The sequence below is a fragment of the Bufo bufo genome, chromosome 5 (assembly GCF_905171765.1).
Source record: "Bufo bufo chromosome 5, aBufBuf1.1, whole genome shotgun sequence".
Taxonomy (NCBI): Eukaryota; Metazoa; Chordata; class Amphibia; order Anura; family Bufonidae; genus Bufo; species Bufo bufo.
Genome location: NC_053393.1, coordinates 107,860,154 through 107,877,962, shown reverse-complemented (window position 1 = coordinate 107,877,962; position 17,809 = coordinate 107,860,154). Strand labels below are relative to the sequence as shown.

The following is a 17,809-nucleotide window of genomic DNA, read 5'->3' as shown; positions in this document are numbered from 1 at the left end:
GCATTTCTCTACTTCATCACTTTGGGGGGAACTCTCTCTCCTTGGGGAAAGCGCGCCTTAAATCAGGGTGAGGAGACTTCTAGGCCACACATTCTCCTGAGGAATTCTGGGAAGAAAGGGATGCAAATGAGCTCTTAACAAGCTCTGCCTGTAATGCCACCAGATGTAAGGTAGCTATCCTACAAGTCAATGTTTAAATAGGCCTTGAGAGATAGTACCCCCAAATCCTGATCTTTGATGTTACCACATACTGGGATTTTGTTTAGAAGGTAGAAAACTCTCCTGTACAAGAAGAACATCAAATGAAGTTGCCAATAAAATCATAAATTGTACGGTCCATGCAGATGCAGTACAGGACATCCAACAAGTAGCTTTTCTTAACACTTGTTAGTTGAAGAGCTCCTATTCTGTACTACGTCTGTGTAACAAATACAATAAGGTTTATGCTTTTACTGGAATCTTCCATTGGAATTTAGCGCCTTGACATTCTAATAGGACTACATAGGTCGCTGCTTGGTTGGTAGATCCTGGCACCAAAGCTGTATGGCGGAACCAAAGGTGGTGCTGATGGACATAGCAAAGCTAGTTGGATAACCTCCATTAAGAGGTAAAACCGCTATAGCCCCATAACATCTGAAGAGTAAGTCTACAGTCGTGGCCAAAAGTTTTGAGAATGACACAAATATTAGTTTTCTGCTAAACTGCTTTTAGATCTTTGTTTCAGTTGTTTCTGTGATGTAGTGAAATATAATTACACGCACTTCATACGTTTCAAAGGCTTTTAATCGACAATTACATGACATTTATGCAAAGAGTCAGTATTTGCAGTGTTGGCCCTTCTTTTTCAGAACCTCTGCAATTCGACTAGGCATGCTCTCAATCAACTTCTGGGCCAATTCCTGACTGATAGCAACCCATTCTTTCATAATCACTTCTTGGAGTTTGTCAGAATTAGTGGGTTTTTGTTTGGCCACCCGCCTCTTGAGGATTGACCACAAGTTCTCAATGGGCCCAAAATGTCAACGTTTTGGTCCCCGAGCCACTTCGTTATCACTTTTGCCTTATGGCATGGTGCTCCATCGTGCTGGAAAATGCATTGTTCTTCACCAAACTGTTGTTGGATTGTTAGAAGAAGTTGCTGTTGGGAGGGTGTTTTGGTACCATTCTTTATTCATGGCTGTGTTTTGGGTTAAATTGTGAGTGAGCCCACTCCCTTGGATGAGAAGCAACCCCACACATGAATGGTCTTAGGATGCTTTACTGTTGGCATGACACAGGACTGATGGTAGCGCTCACCTTTTCTTCTCCGGACAAGCCTTTTTCCTGATGCCCCAAACAATCGGAAAGAGCCTTCATCGGAGAATATGACTTTGCCCCAGTCCTCAGCAGTCCATTCACCATATTTTCTGCAGAAGATCAATCTGTCCCTGATGTTTTTTTTGGAGAGAAGTGGCTTCTTTGCTGCTCTTCTTGACACCAGGCCATCTTCCAAAAGTCTTCGCCTCACTGTGCGTGCAGATGCGCTCACACCTGCCTCATGCGCTCATCCTGAGCAAGCTCTGCACTGGTGGCACTCCGATCCCACAGCTGAATCCTCTTTAGGAGATGATCCTGGCGCTTGCTGGACTTTCTTGGACGCCCTGAAGCCTTCTTAACAAGAATTGAACCTCTTTCCTTGAAGTTCTTGATGATCCTATAAATTGTTGATTGAGGTGCAATCTTAGTAGCCACAATATCTTTGCCTGTGAAGCCATTTTTATGCAACGCAATGATGGCTGCACGCGTTTCTTTGCAGGTCACCATGGTTAACAATGGAAGAACAATGATTTCAAGCATCACTCTCCTTTTAACAGGTCAAGTCTGCCATTTTAACCCAATCAGCCTGACATAATGATCTCCAGCCTTGTGCTCGTCAACATTCTCACCTGAGTTAACAAGACGATTACTGAAATGATCTCAGCAGGTCCTTTAATGACAGCAATGAAATGCAGTGGAAAGTTTTTTTTGGGATTAAGTAAATTTTCATGGCAAAGAAGGACTATGCAATTCATCTGATCACTCTTCATAACATTCTGGAGTATATGCAAATTGCTATTATAAAAACTTAAGCAGCAACTTTTCCAATATTTATGTAATTCTCAAAACTTTTGGCCACGACTGTAGTTTCAGACTAAAATCTCCAGAGGAACAGTTTGCCGTAGGTCATCGTATTTGGCATAGCATACCTTTCCCCGTCTGAGGGCATTGACTAGAATGGGACCTGGCCTGTTTTCAACATTAGTGCCAGGATTCGGCTGGACAAAAAGCGGTATTTGTCTGGCCAAAACCTGGGACTAATGCCAGAAATAGGCCGGATCCTTGCCACATCCCATTATAGTCAATGGAGCCTGGAGGTGCTCCAGCCTTTTGCCTATGCTGGATATGATGAACTTCGGTAGGCTTTTCCTCTGCCAAAACAGCATGCCGGAAGATTTTAGCGGTAGTGGGAAACTAGCCTAAGAGGTTGCTCAACTCCGCTTTATTGTACAAAGCTGAAGAGAGGATGATCTACAACATGAGCAGACCCAGACACAGTAGTAATGGCCTTCATATTATAATTCTGCTTGATATGCGCATTTAGCATTGTATGAGGAGTTATTTTGGATCATCGTCAATCATGTTAGAGAATGACTGTCCACATGGTGGTACTATGAATTTCAGTGCAGAACCTAAGGTAAGTTTTCTGGGACTGTTGAGCTCAACATAGGTATGATCAGCGAGCCACGCTTTGTGGTGATATGTGATAACTTGGTAAATGTACATTGGAACAGCACACCAGAAATAGCTGCTGTGCGACAAAAAAAAAGGTTCTTCAACCCAATCAGTATTCTGGATAGATTCAGTGCGCACGCAATGTGATAACTTGGTACCATTGTCTGTTCCTTTTGCATTACCCTCTGGTACTGAAACATGATTCTTGCTCTTTATGGATTTTTAATATTATGGACTCCTTCCCGTGATTGTGGTTATATTGATTGTGTTGTGGATATTTGGTTTTCACAAAGAGATTGATTAGAACTGAGCACCTTCTGAAAGGAGTCTGTCAAAAGCTTCTTTGAAAGAACATTTCATTCTGTTGCTTCTCATTAAAACAGTTCAGGAAACACCTTCACAAACATAGGCAGATCAATGCAGCAGATATTCAGCTGATAAAACATTGGAAAGCCTATCAAAGAGTGAAAAACAAAATCTTACCCCCTGTGAGTACAAATACACATCTTCAGTCTGGGAGGGGACACTAAATCAAAGGGTGTGAACACAATTTGGTGTCCATTATGCAACCATGCACCCTGCAATGCAAGTGACTACATGTAATCTAACGGGAAAAGGATTAGCTGGCAATCTAGTCTGTTTAAATGGCGTATCAAAGACAGGCCAGATAGCATCCTGTAAGGAAGATTCATTGTTGACCTCAAGATTTACTTCAAACCTATTGTCTATTTCTGCCCAACTACAGATACAGGGAGAGGTCAGGAAATTTTACAAAAATTTTACCTTAAGGGGTTTGAATTTCTGCATTTGAATTTCCGTTCTTCTGTTCCATCTCAGGGACAGAAAAATGGAAAAAAACATTTCCAGTATTATGTCTATTCAAAAGAATAGGACAAAATGTATGTCAAGATGCCTCCGTTAGCATCCTTTCCATCCAACAACGTCTTTTTTGCAGGGCAACAAAATGCTGCTTGCATAAAAAGATGGAATAAAAACGGAAAGTGGTGGTTTCGTTTTGTTTTACATTAAAGTCAATTGCACAACGGATACCTCCAATTTTATCCGTTATTTATTCATTTTAACGAATCCATTTTTCCTTTCACGCATGCGCAACAGATAGAACAAAAACGGATGTGTTAAAACAAGATCAAAATGGATGTGTAAATAACACTTTGTTCCGCCATTAGGACAGATCCGTGAGACGGATCAGTTAAAAATAAGAGAAATGGAGTTTCCATTTTGACAGATACGTATAAAAATACAGCAAATTTGCTTCTGCTTAGACTGATCTATTTAAAACGGATCTACCAACACAGATGTGAACCCAGCCTAACCCGTCAGTTTCCTTTGCACAGATACACTGGTCAATTATTAACACCAAGCCATCGTAATGATAAGAAGCCAGAGCGGACGCAGGAAACACCATTCGTGGTAGCTTATCTCCCGAGAGAACCAAAAGATCCGGTATTGAAATTCGAAGCCCCATGAACATGTGATTTCAGCCGGCCCCGCCAATGGGCTTGGTTGACAATAGTCTAAGAGCACTTTTAGGCTGGAAATGGATGCACAGTTTAATGCCATATACCAGTCATGGTGAACCTTTTACAGACCAAGTGCACAAACTGCAACCCAAAACTCACTTATTTATAGCAAAGTGCCAACACAGCAATTTAATCTGACTACTACAGTCCAATATAGTATATCTTCCATCTACTTTATCATTTACCGATAATAGCCTGCCTGCATTCAATGTGCTGCCTGTGCTCTTCATAGTGCGCCCTGCACTGATGAATGGCAGGAACGCTTTGGTACACTTTAGACTTTTTCCAGGGTGCGGGTGCCCACAGAGAGGGCTCCGAGTGCCGCCTCTGGCACCCATGCCATAGGTTCGCCACCACTGCCCTATACTATAAATATATACTTTTTCCCTATTACAATATATACTATTAAAGTCATCTTCTGGCTGAAAGAAATTATGTGATTGGCTGCAGCGATAACATGCTTGTGTCAACATGTAATCGCTGGAACAGAAAGCAGAGGGTGGCGGCAGACCAGGTAATGTTGGTACAGGAGTAGAGGAGGATCAGTGAGGCGAACAATACATTTTTTTTTTTTACACGTTTTGCACATTTTTGACATGAGACAGCCATTTAGGCCTTATGCATATGGCGGTGTCGATATTTCAGTCCGCAAAAATGGATATGCAAAATACAGATACATTCTGTATGCATTCCACATTTTTCTAACTCCCATCAATAGAAAGGGCTATACTTAGCCACTAATCAATTTTTTGGAAGATTATCGCTAAAGAATGTTCGTATGAACGCTCATTAGCAATCATCTTGCAGTGTAACACTGTCGCGGATTCTCCGATAAATGAGCAAACGCTCGATCATCGGGCAATCCAAATATTTTGACAGGTTAAAAAAATAATCGTTTGCAGGCAGCAGATCATGGCGTCTAATCACAATCTGCCACCGGCAAACCACTATACAGCATGGGGACGAGCGATGGCATAGTGATCACACCTCCCCATTCTGAGGAGATCGCTGCATGTAACAGCAGTGGTCTCCTCCTCTAGCGAGCAGGCGATTGCCAATGACCTGCCACACAAGCTGGAGGACAAGAGTGTCTATGGTCAGAAAACGGAGAGAGACTGCTCTGTAAAATTAACTTTCTATACCTACATCAGTTTGAAAAAAATATGTTGACAAAATGATTAAGTGCTTGTCCACCTTTGTTAGAAGGGTTTCCTGACAGTAAGTTAAGGATAGTGGGGGAGATTTAACAAAACTGGTGTAAAGGAAGACTGCCTTAATTGCCTATAGAAGTCAGATTCCACCTTTCATTTTTTCAGAGCTCCTTTGGGAAATGAAAAGATCATTCAGATTGGTTTCTATGGGCAATGAAGCCAGTTTTCCTTTACATCGGTTTTGATATTTCTCCCTACGTTTGTTTGGTGGCTGGGTCTGCCATTGATCAGCTGTGATCTGTGAGGGAACCAGGCAGCAAGCATTCAATTCCCTACAGTGCCACCGCAGGAGAAATAAAGCATTGCACACTTCCTATTAAAGTCAAAAGACTGTCCATGTAATACATGGACACATTGAATCCTCCAGGGGGAGACACTTTGTAGATGCTCTCTGCTCATGCCGATATGTGAAGGTACTCAAAGGGTTGCCCCCTGCTTCCTATTACATTTCCTAATGCGTTTATTTTTTAACAGAAGAGAAATAACATCAACATCATACACTCCTGTTACATATCATAGTACAACAAAGATAAGGATTCCTTGTTATCAATTTCTTCAATCTTCCACTGCACTGTCAAGAATTCCATATACAATACATTAAGGTGGCCCCACTAAACCGACTGAGCCATGGTTCCTCGAGCCGATGACAAAGCTTGCCGCAGTCTCGAGGTTGAGTAGAGTGTGGGATGACCCACACCACAGGCCCCAGACCTTGTACAATTTTTGAGGTTTATTGCAGTGTTTAAACACCAACATTATATACTGTATAGTAGGATCTGGTTTATCTGCAATTTCCACATGGACAAGTTCGTGTATTGGGGTTGTACCATCTCAGAGAAATAAATTTACGTACCATAAATAGTAGAATGTCGTCATGTAATGATCCCAGCTATCTTCATTCAGTATTCCTAGAAGGCAAACCTCAGGGGTGCAAGCTACCTGAACTGGCAGTAAATTGGAAAGAAAGGCAGTCACCTCCTTCCAGAATGTAGCGGGCTGCATCTCCACATCATGTGCCAGAAGTCCGCCTCCAGTTCCCCACACCTTGAACATGCCGTGGATGGTACCCTACCCAGTCTATATAGCCTAGTTGGTGTGAGATATGTCTGATGAATGATGTAAAGCTGGATTATTTTGTTATTGACTGCTGGCGATACTTGTAAATGTGATTCCAATAAAACCATTAAGGATTCTTCTGTAAGTGTGGATATCAGTCTTTTCCATTTGTCTATTACTGTGAGGGGATTGGTGAGTAGATTACTGAAACTAGTCCTCTGGGGCCCTGGGTTTTAAGGACTCCTATGAGTGGGTAATTAGAGATCGTTGTGCTAGTGTTCAGGAATTTACTCTGTATGGCAGATCTGAGTTGTAAATATGAGAAGAAATGGGTAAGGGTGAATCTTCTATTTCTGTGATAGTGCCTCAAATGTCATTAACACTCCCTAATCATAAATCTCTCCAAGGATTTTGACCCCTGCCGATTGCCATTTGTTTGCCCCCATAACCACCTGCATATGTGGCAACGATTGGTTGATCCACAGGGGTATATCGGTGACAACCTCCGTGAATTGGTACAAATGATTTAGCCTCTTTCCAAACCAACTGAGCCAATTTGTGCAGCGGCAACATTGGTTTCTGGAATTTAGAGGGCATTTCCAAAATTGACCATAGTTTGTAGCAATTTAGGTAAAGTTTTAAAAAGTACTCTGAGGTGGGCAGGTCTTTAGTTGTATACCAGGTATTAATGAGCCTCAGTTGGCCTGCCGTCTTCTGGCTAGAGCCAGTATCCTGTCCCTATCTTTGCAGTTAAGAAACCTTGCAAGCATGGGTTGGGGTGGGGCCCCCAACGGGGGAGATTTTGCTGGTACTCTGTGAGCCCTTTCCACCGCATATGCCGGAGAGAAATCCACATCCGGGAAAAGCTCTCATCAATTTTTCTATTAACTCATCCGGTGTGTGGCCTTCTGCTCTTTCAGGCAAGCCGATGATTCTAATGTTGTTTCTACAGAGCCTATTTTCTAGGTCATCTGCTTTCTGCTTCCATAGCTCCGCTTTGGTGTTAAGATCAGATATGGATCTGGGAACAGTGGCAGTAGAATCTTCTATGCGTGATATACGCTCTTCAGTGTATTGGACTCTTTCTCGCAGGTTATGCAGGTCTTGGCGCAGTAGTCCCAGATCAATCTTGACTTCATCTAGTTTCCTTGTGAGAGATGTCTTACATGCAGTAATGGCTTCCAGGACTTAGGCTGATACTTGTTTAAGAGTGAGCTCATCATGAGCCCCCTCAGAGGAAGTTATAGGGGCCGATAAATCTGATGCAGTGATGCTAGCCCTGGTGTGCATATTCCGCTGCGGTAGAGGTGACCGCGCACCCTCATCTGGTTGTCTAGCAAATTCTCGCAATTTGTCGGTGGCGCTTTGTGTTTTTTTGCGTTATATCAGGATAGTAGCAGGTATGCAATAGGTGAAACTGATTTCAGGGCTCTGGGAAGCACAATGTATTTTCTTATATAATAAAGCCGCCTGTGAGTATATTTTCCGGGAGTTATCTTGTGCTCCTATAGGTGAAACAATAATCTGGATATAGGGTCAGACAGTCTGCAATTGCGTCACTAGTGACTTTACACAGGAGGCTGTGGCTGTACTGTATGATACAGGGGGGTTCTGAAAGCACTGTTGAAGCAGGAGCTTGAGTTGATCTGAGATCCTTCCCCCTTCCAAGCGCTATAGAGGAGCTGATAAGATGGCCGACTGGCGGGAAACTGAAGGGGGCTGCGAGTTTGGCTGGACTCTTTTCCTCCACTGCAATTAACTTGCCCGCCGATTCCTGATCCCTTCCGCCCGTTTCTCACCAGGTCAAGTGTGCCGAGCGCACTGCAGGTCCACTGCCCAGACTTCTCTCGCGGCACACGCGACCTGGCTCCCGGAGCCACTCCCTACGTGCTCCGTGCAGGGTGAGTCTGCTATGCGCTTACTTCTATTTGCAGCACGGCTCAGCCAGGGGTCTAATTTGGCATTAAATGGCCGTTGTTAGTCAGGATTCGTCTTCTTCTGTAGCGCTAGCCACGGAGCTCCTCTCAAACACGTCCAGCCATCTTGGCTGCTGGCCATGCCCCCTCCCCCCCCCAAATGAGTTTTTTTAAAAGGGTTTTCTACTCGAGGCAACAGTTTAAATAATAATCTGGGTGTACTGACAGCTGAATCCTTAATGCTTGTACTCTTTTGTGGACAGTGACACTTTCACTATGCTGCTTTTACTTAGAAAACATAATGTGTAATAAGAAAAAAGAAGAAACAAGGCGGCTCCACTTTTAATCACAGTTTTGCATAAGGCCAAAACGTACCTGCCAAGCAAAACTACGGTGGAACACAATGCCTACATTTTGTGCACTGAGAAAGGACATCAGCTCATGCTTGGAAGACTCTCTGGATTCCCAGTGTAAAAATTCACCACCAGGATATACAGTCAGGTCCATAAATATTGGGACATTGACACAATTCTAATATTTTTGGCTCTATACACCACCATAATGGATTTGAAATGAAACGAACAAGACGTGCTTTAACTGCAGACTGTCAGCTTTAATTTGGGGGTATTTACATCCGTTCGTATTATCTGTAGCATAGCCAAGACTGATCAGTCATGAACTCCATTGAAAGTCAATGGGAGACTGATCAGTTTTCTATTATGCCAGATTGTGTCAGAACGAAACTGAGCCAAACAGTTCAGTTTTCACTGACACAATCTGGCATAATAAAAAAAACGGATCCATCCCCTATTGACTTTCAATGGTGTTCAAGTCGGATCAGTTTTGACTATGTTAAAGATAATACAAACGGATCCGTTCTAAACGGATGCATTTGTGCAGATCGATGACAGATCCGCACCAAACGCCAGTGTGAAAGTTGCCTAACTTGTATGTCATTTATTCCTGCTCATTCTGGGCATTAAATTTAAGGAGGCGGTCTTATCAGTGATTGACAGCTACCTCTGTATATACAGTCATCGAGGGAAGGCTGTCAATCACTGATAGGACCGCCTCCTGGACTTCAAAGAACAGTATGTACAGGAAGTATAAAATACAAAATACCTTTTCTACAAACCTATATATCAATCTGCTCAGCTCCTCCTGCTCTATAGCATGGTGCCTGTACCTTACATTGCATTTTCATGGTGACTCTTATTAATTTTTTTATAGGACATTTAAACTAGTCCATAAAGATAGGATCCACCAACAACCCAACGGACTGGAAAACCTTTGCCTACTGCCAATTTAAGGGTAGTTAGGAGTCTGACAATTGCCCATCTTTCTCTGGCTCACATGCATGTTTAGCTTATTAAGACCCATTTTATTGGCTTTCCATCTGATTTTATGTCTATAATGGACTTGAAATACTCCAAGGCTTAGGATAAATGTACATAGGAGTGCAGTCACCAGGATTATACCGCACACCTATCTTCTGAAGACATGCAGTATGCCTGCAGTGGCCATATTTAATTCACTTTGAGGCCTAACTAAAAATGCAGGCGAAGCCCCAGAGGTGACCAACTTATCAAGAGTAGCCATGGTCACATCATAGTAGAATGATACACAATAATTTCATATGCCTCAAAGTGACTCCTACAGAGGCGCCCTTTCAGTCCTTGAATTTTTGGAAAGCAATCTAGATAGTGACTTTAAGACAAGCCACCACTGTTAAAACTACTCTTCATGCATGAAGAAAGAAATATTTACCAGGAATCTATCCAAAAAATATCTAATCAAGATAGAGAACTAGATAACTTATGATGCTGTACTTCATTGCAACGATTACTTTGATTAACCACAATGAAAATTAAAATCAAAGCAAAATTTCTGGGAAACAAAACTCCCATAATCAATGTCTCTCTGTACTGAGTGGATGATATTAAAAAGGTTTTCCAGCCTTTTCTAACTGATGGCCGAGCCTCAGGATAAGCCACCACTAACTGATCGGCGGGGGTCCGACACCATCTCACACAGTCTACGTACAGATGTGGCGCTAATTCTGGAGGGAAAAAAAGTTGTTTTTTTTCCAATCTTAAACAAGCACAACTTCTTTATATGTAAAAGCAAACACATGTTTTTAACGGAATGGCCAATACAAGGCCACCATTTTCGATATCTATGACTATGTCCCTAACTGACATGAGAACAAGAATTTTTGGCTTTCTTAAGGATTTACAATAGATTAGCAACCGCTGTACTTTAAACAGACACATTCGTTCTCCACATTATGTAACACTTTGGTACATTCCAACATAATGAGGCAGAATAAGAACATTAAGGCCATCTGGCTTATACAGAGGCCAAAGTCAAGTTAGGTAATGAGAAATTGAGGGCCTGATGACTACGATGAAAAAAGATCATCCGGTAATTACAATCTAATAACGCACTACTGGTGGAAAACAAACAGAGTAGTTCACTACAAGCTAAAGAACAGAGATAGAAGTCAACTGCACGTTTCAAGCTCAGCGGTATAATGACATTTTTAGTGTTCCTGCGTTTTCATAGTCAAGAATGTAACAATGTAAATTATAAACCAGAATTCCAAGGGCAGGCCATTTTCAGGTCACACTTGCCAACTTTTGGAGCTACTCATACGGCACACAAATTTTCACACATTCTGCCCCACTTTTTCTTTCTTTTTATTTTACTGTTGCTGCCATGCACCCTTTGTGAATGTATGGGCACTGGGACTGCATCTGATGACGTAGGTCCCTCCAATACACACAATTAGGGCAGCTCTTCAGGGATGCCAGGAGACTTGACCAGCACCTGGGAGAGTTGCCAACACTTCCAAGAGTCCAGGAGGTCTCCTCTTTTTATGTGAGCCTCCTGGACAATGCGGGAGAGTTAGTAAATGTGTTTTAGGTACGTTGGCCTCTTTACTCCTGGGGTATTTCCAACCTGACCAAAAAGTCAATTTATAAGCAATGAAAGTTTCCATCCATCCATTTTGACGTAAATGTATTTAACAGGGTTATCCAAGATGTACCGCCGCCACTTCCAGGTTCATGTGACATACATGGAGTACATCATCCCAGCCTGGAATTACAACCTGCAGTGCAAGCGCGAGTCTGAATCTCTTACCAAAGCACTTGAGAGATGCAGACTCACGCATGCTTTGCAAATTCTAACCCCAGGCTGGGATCCCGTGCCCATGGTACAGCACATGATCCCAGAAGTTGCAACCGCACAGGATCTCTCGGGATAACCCCTTAAAATTTAGTGGCGCAACTATGAACTATGCTTGATCAATATTAACATGTTAGACTAATCAGTGCTGCAGAAGGAGAGTGATCAACCCTCAGACGAACATGCATTTACTCTGAATGAAGATGGGGTGTGCACCGCAGACAGACACATCTGGCAGTAGCTTACCTCCCACAGTAACATAGAATGGTGCTTCCTTCTCCCAGTCCAGACACACAGGACAATCTATAAGTAATGTCAAAATCTACGGGTTCATCTGACTTTGTTCTGCTGTGCACGGGCACATATAGTTGAATAGTGCAAACGCTTGTACAGGAGGTATCTGTATGCACAGAAATAGTTACGATAGAGCAGAAGGCCAGGTTCCCCAGCACAGGATCCACTCTTACACAACAGCTCTCTAGCTCATACAAGGTGGTGAAGAGCAGGGGTCCTCTCCATCATATCCATATGCCTCCTTTTACTTGGGACTAGACAGTGAATAACATTCAGGAATCATTGCCCGCTCGGAAGCTTAAGTTACATATAGCAGTGATATGTGATGTATGGGGATGAACGATCCCTACTACAATCGTTTATCTCCGTACAGCTTCTTTTTTTAGTAGAAACAAAAAGTTTAGGTGCTGTATGAAAGTCTGTCACTCGAACTTTACAAAGGCCAATTATCAGGAATGAGCGTTCCTAGGAAACATTCCTTGACCTCCATAATAGGGCCTTATATAGGCATTAAAATTGGGAAGTTGGGTTGTAAAAAAATTTTATCAACTTTTTAATTTCTTAGCAGTTTATCAACCCAATTAAAAAGAATACTTACTGCTTGATTGATCAGAAGCCCCAGAACCTTGGTCTGCCCAGGCCTGATCACCTTGCTGCAGGAAGAACAAAAAACAAACAAAAAAAAGTAATTGTGATATAAAAAATACAATATGAACATAACACAACAATATATGGTAAAAGCATTCTACAGTAATTTTATATCAAGTTTTGTACAATGAAATTTGGTAACTGAAGTTGTAATATTTTAACGCCATTTCCATCCAGCCTTCCTTCAATTAAGACCTCATGCACGACTATATTTCTTATCCGTTTTTGCGGATTGCACATGGACCCATTCATTTTTATGGGTTCGCAAAAAAATGGACAGCATACTGTTGACATGTCCTACACTTACTCGCAAAATGCGGACCAGACACGCACTGAAGTCAATGGGTTCACAAAAGGAAAAAAAAAGAGACATAACATGGACATCATACGTGTTCTTTGGATCTGAATTTTGCAGACCACAAAACGAATATGGTCATGAGAATGAGGCTTAATAAGCAAGTTTGAGAGCTTAGAGGTCAGCCGATGGTGATCTTAAGGTAAGCTCATACACGGCAGATGTTACAGAAATTTTTGTCAGTCTTCTATTCAATTAAAAGGGGCTTGCAGAAAAACATGCACACACTGCAAAAATGACAATTCAAATCTGCTGCATACGAAAACGTCCGGCCAGCGAAAATAAAAAAAATAAAAAAGTTGAAGTTATTATAGCTCCTACTGGCAGCAGCTGGATTTCACAAACTACCAAGTTGCATAGCATATCTGGCCAATTATGCAGTGTTACAGTAATTGGGATGTATCTGCATAACCAGACACAATCTCCAGAATAGTGAAATCACCAGGAACGTAGAAATCCAACTGTACCCTACCTTTAAAGTGCCTCTGTTAGGTTTCCTAAGCAGCCTTAAAGGGAACCTGTCAGGTTGAACACATTGTTTGAGCTGCAGGCAGGATGTTAAAGAGCAGGAGAAGCGGAGCAGATTGATATATAGATTTATGGGAAAATATTCAGTGAAACTTGTAATTTATACATTTAGGAGGCGTTCCTATCAGTGATTGACAGGTACCACTGTATACACTGTCATAGAGGGAATGGTGTCAGTCACGGATAGGACCGTCTCCTAGACTTTAAAGCCCAGAATGAACGGGAATTTAAATGTATAAATTACAAGTTTTACTGTATATTTGAGAAATAGAAGGATAAGCAGGCACACTCTTATTTGGGTCAATCTATTATGATTTATTTGTAATAGTAAATACTTAGAGAGAACTGCGCTAGAATCAAGATACTCTCCCAGAAACAGACGACCATCATTGGAGGTCCTGATACAACAGCGCCGGGTGAAGGGCAAGTGACCTCTGTAGCCAGAGACAGTGCGGGACGCCGCACTCAGGCACAGAGCATCCCTTCCACACACAGCTTTATACAAAGAATACAGCGATTTACATTATATATATATATATACTATTATATATTTTGAAGTCTTGAACTAAAAATCTCCTATATATATATATATCGCTATTGATCTATGAAAGACTACTCTATAAATAGAGACATTATTATAGAAGGTGCACCATTTACCCTCTATCCAGCGGCTACTGATTTATAAAGACTACCCTATGAATAGAGGCACCACTATAAAAAGCGCATCATTTATCCTCTACCCAGTGGCGATTGTTCATCCTCTACTTAGTGGTGATTACCCACTTATGACTATTTTTACTATTTTTTATTTTTACACTGTTATATTTTTCTACATTTTTATCACTTATTCAAAAGGACATTTTTTTCATTTTTTCATAGACTCATAATCTTGAACTATTGATCCTATGACTTTTACCACCAGCACTCACCTTATATATTTTAATGTTTTAATACATACTTTTTATCATAAAAGACCTTACAACCACAATAAGTATTTACCATTACAAATAAATCATAATAGATTGACCCAAATAATAAGGGTCCATTCACACGTCCGTTGTTTCTTTCCTGATCTGTTCCGTTTTTTGCTGACCAGATCTGGACCAGATCTGGACCCATTCATTTTCAATGGGTCCTGAAAAAAATCAGACATTGAGCTGTCCGTTTTTTTCCAGGACCCATTGAAAATGAATGGGTCCAGATCTGGTCCAGATCTGTTCAGCAAAAAACGGAACAGATCAGGAAAGAAAAAACGGACGTGTGAATGGACCCTAAGAGTGTGCCCGCTTATCCTTCTATTTCTCAAATGTTATTCTCCTGACTGGGTGAGTCAGGCTTAGCAGTCTCTGCACCTCTACCATTTGCCTGAATAGTAGAGCCGTCTATTCCATTTATCTCTTTACTGGATATTTCCCCATAAAATTATATATCAATCTGCTCAGCTCCTTCTCCTCTATAACATTCTGCCTGTAGCTTACATGGCATTTTCATGGTGACAGGCTCCCCTTTATTGACAGCAGCATAGAAGAGGATATGCTGAACTCGGGGATAAATAGTTTTCTATTATTAGGTGATATATGTTCATGTTAAAAGCAAAGTGCTTGTTCACATTGGTGCTATTGGCCACTGACTATAATAGGGTCTGTTGTCTGGTCACTGTTTGGGAGTCCGGCATTTTTTTTACAGCAGGAGATGTCAGTCTATGTGAGCGTGGTGGGAGTCCTGGCAGCAATTACCCAGCTTTTTATACGAATATACTGGAAACTATGTCTAAGCTCAGCATTCCTCTTCTAGAGTAGCACAGGACTTGACATTACTTTTAAACAAAAACCCATGCAGACAGATTATAGATTAGAATAAATCTGTACTTCTACCTTCGCAGCACTCTCTGCAACAGGAGTTGAAGCTTTATAGCCGAGTTGCAGCAACATGGCTTCAGCAGCATTACGTTTTGCGGTCTTCTTGTTGGGTCCCGTTCCTGTGGCTGTTTCTTCTCCAACCTTTACCTGTTAAAATTGGCACAGTGATAAAATGTATACACGAGGGCCTCAGAACGTGATTTTCTTAGCAATCTACAATAACCTTTTTAGTTAGCTCATGACAGTGGTAGTGCACAGAATACAGTTAGCCAAACCTTAAAGGGGTTGTGTCACTTCAGCAAGTGACATTTATCACAAAGAGAAAGTTACTGTCATATATCATAATGTAGGACTACATTTTTATCATTAAATTCATCTCACATCAAAAGAACTTATTTATCTGAGGAAATAGTCAGACTCAGATGTGAATTGTATCGATTAGTTTGTCTACAATTCACCAGGTCATGATTTTAAGAATTTATAAAAAATGTTATAATTTTTTTTTTTATGGTTAATTATTTTTATGACCATAATTAATAATTCTTAATTGAATTATTACCGCCCGACATTATTAATGTATTGTTATTATCAATATTGGCTCCTTTGCTGGCTGGATTCATTTTTCCATCACATTATATACACTGCTCGTTTCAATGGTTACAACCACCCTGCAATCCATCAGTGGTGGCTGTGCTTGCACACTGTAGGAAAAAGTGGTGGCCTTTCTGGTGGCCAGGACTGTGGGAGCACACATACGCTGGTGCTTTTTCCTATGGTGTGCAGGCACGGCCACCTCTGATGGATTGCAGTTGAACAATCATCTGGTGAAAAAAATGAGCAATGGATGAAAGATCTTTCTGGGAACGTTCTGTTGACGAACAATCTTTCTTTCAATCAAATATCTTTTGTCCGACTATCAGACAAAAATATTAAACTTGGCCGACTTATTTTCAAATGATAATGGCCTAACATCAGTCAGCTAAAACGATCGTATGCTGTTAAATTATACCCGACAAATGTTTTTTTGTTGAAATTGTCTGTTTTTATCAACTTTAGACAAATGTGTATAGCCACCTTTATTAATGCAAATAAACTCGATTTATATGACATTTCAATTTGCTAATTTTTCCCCCATCTAACAACCTCACGTGAGTGACAGAGGAGATTGTAAAGGGAATTTCCTAGTAGATATTGGTCCTCAAAATCAGACTGATGGGGGTCTAACACACCCACTGCTGAGCGGTTTTCGTCAGCTGCCATGCTGGAAGCAACATGTGAAGAGGAGCTGAGCTGCAGTACACCAGCCTGACCATTTCGGACTAGATGGAGCCTTCTGCTTCCAGCTTATGTTTTCAGATTTGTTTTTAGAGGTGGCAGTTCCAAAAAACAGCTGAGAAAGTGTGGAAATTTACAAGTGGTGTGCATTTTAAGGGTCCAGTCACATGTCCGCAAAACTGTTTTGCGGTCCACAATTGGGCTATGGAACTGCGGATGCGGACAGCACACGGTGTGATGCCCACATCTTTTGCTGATGCAGACCCATTATGGAGGAAGTGTGAATGGACCCTTTATCTGAGGGATGTCGATTATTTATCTTAATTTTCATTATGGATTTCACCGCGTATTTCACATCAAAATTTGTGGCAGAAAATTATGTGGAAGTATGCATATGAGCCTCTAGGAGCGATGGGGGCATTGCAGTTACTCCTAGAGGCTCAGCTCTCTCTGCAACTGCTGAGCCATCTTCACAGGGCCAGGCAGTGTAAACGTCATCATGACTGCCTGGCCCTGTGAAAGGTAGTAACGAAAGGTAGTAATGAAGAAAGCAGAGTCTCTAGGTGTAATGGCAACGCCCCTGTTGTTCCTAGAGGCTCATTTGCATATATCAAAACATAATTTTTCTCAGTAATGCGGACACATATGAACAAGGGACCAACACAGATGCCTTCAGCTGCCAAGTGCACATGGAACAGGTCAACCAGTGTCATAGGTACAACTCTGCTGACAGATGCCCTTTAAATCAAACTAAACCTAAAGGGGTTTTGAGACCTCCAAGATGAGCGCCACCATTGCTGTATGGCTGTTGCTCTACTTCTTCAATCCCCATAGAATATATATGGTCATTCTGTTGTGATACTTTAGGGGAAGTTCCCTTCAAAGAGTTTTGAGCCAATACTTAAGGCATATGTATAGCCTGGATTCCCAAATACTTAGTAAATCACAGTTGCAGAAGGCAATAGCTGTAGCACATCAAATGAACGCAAGTTAAACACTGTTTTTATAAGAAGGCACAATTCAGAGTTTAAAAAAATGTAATAGGGAAAAAAAAAAAAGAAAGACCACCACATTCATCAAATTGTGGGTGTGAGTCCACCACATGACAGCAGGCTGCTCCGGTGAGGGCTCCAACACCGACAGTACATGTGGCCTGATGAAACCACAGCTTTAATTCAGTTCTGGG

General features: G+C 41.6%; 1 protein-coding gene across 3 annotated transcripts in view; it reads right to left on the bottom strand.

The window, feature by feature from the left end:
* The window catches only part of STAU2 (staufen double-stranded RNA binding protein 2), a 321,730-nt gene that overhangs the window by 129,799 nt on the left and 174,122 nt on the right, over positions 1–17,809 (bottom strand). For all 3 annotated transcript variants that reach the window (XM_040431992.1, XM_040431994.1, XM_040431993.1), the window contains exons 11-12: positions 15,364–15,495; positions 12,557–12,611 (exon numbers count right to left, since the gene is read on the bottom strand). In XM_040431992.1, the coding sequence (XP_040287926.1) occupies positions 12,557–12,611; positions 15,364–15,495 (187 nt within the window). The remainder of the gene's footprint in view (positions 1–12,556; positions 12,612–15,363; positions 15,496–17,809) is intronic.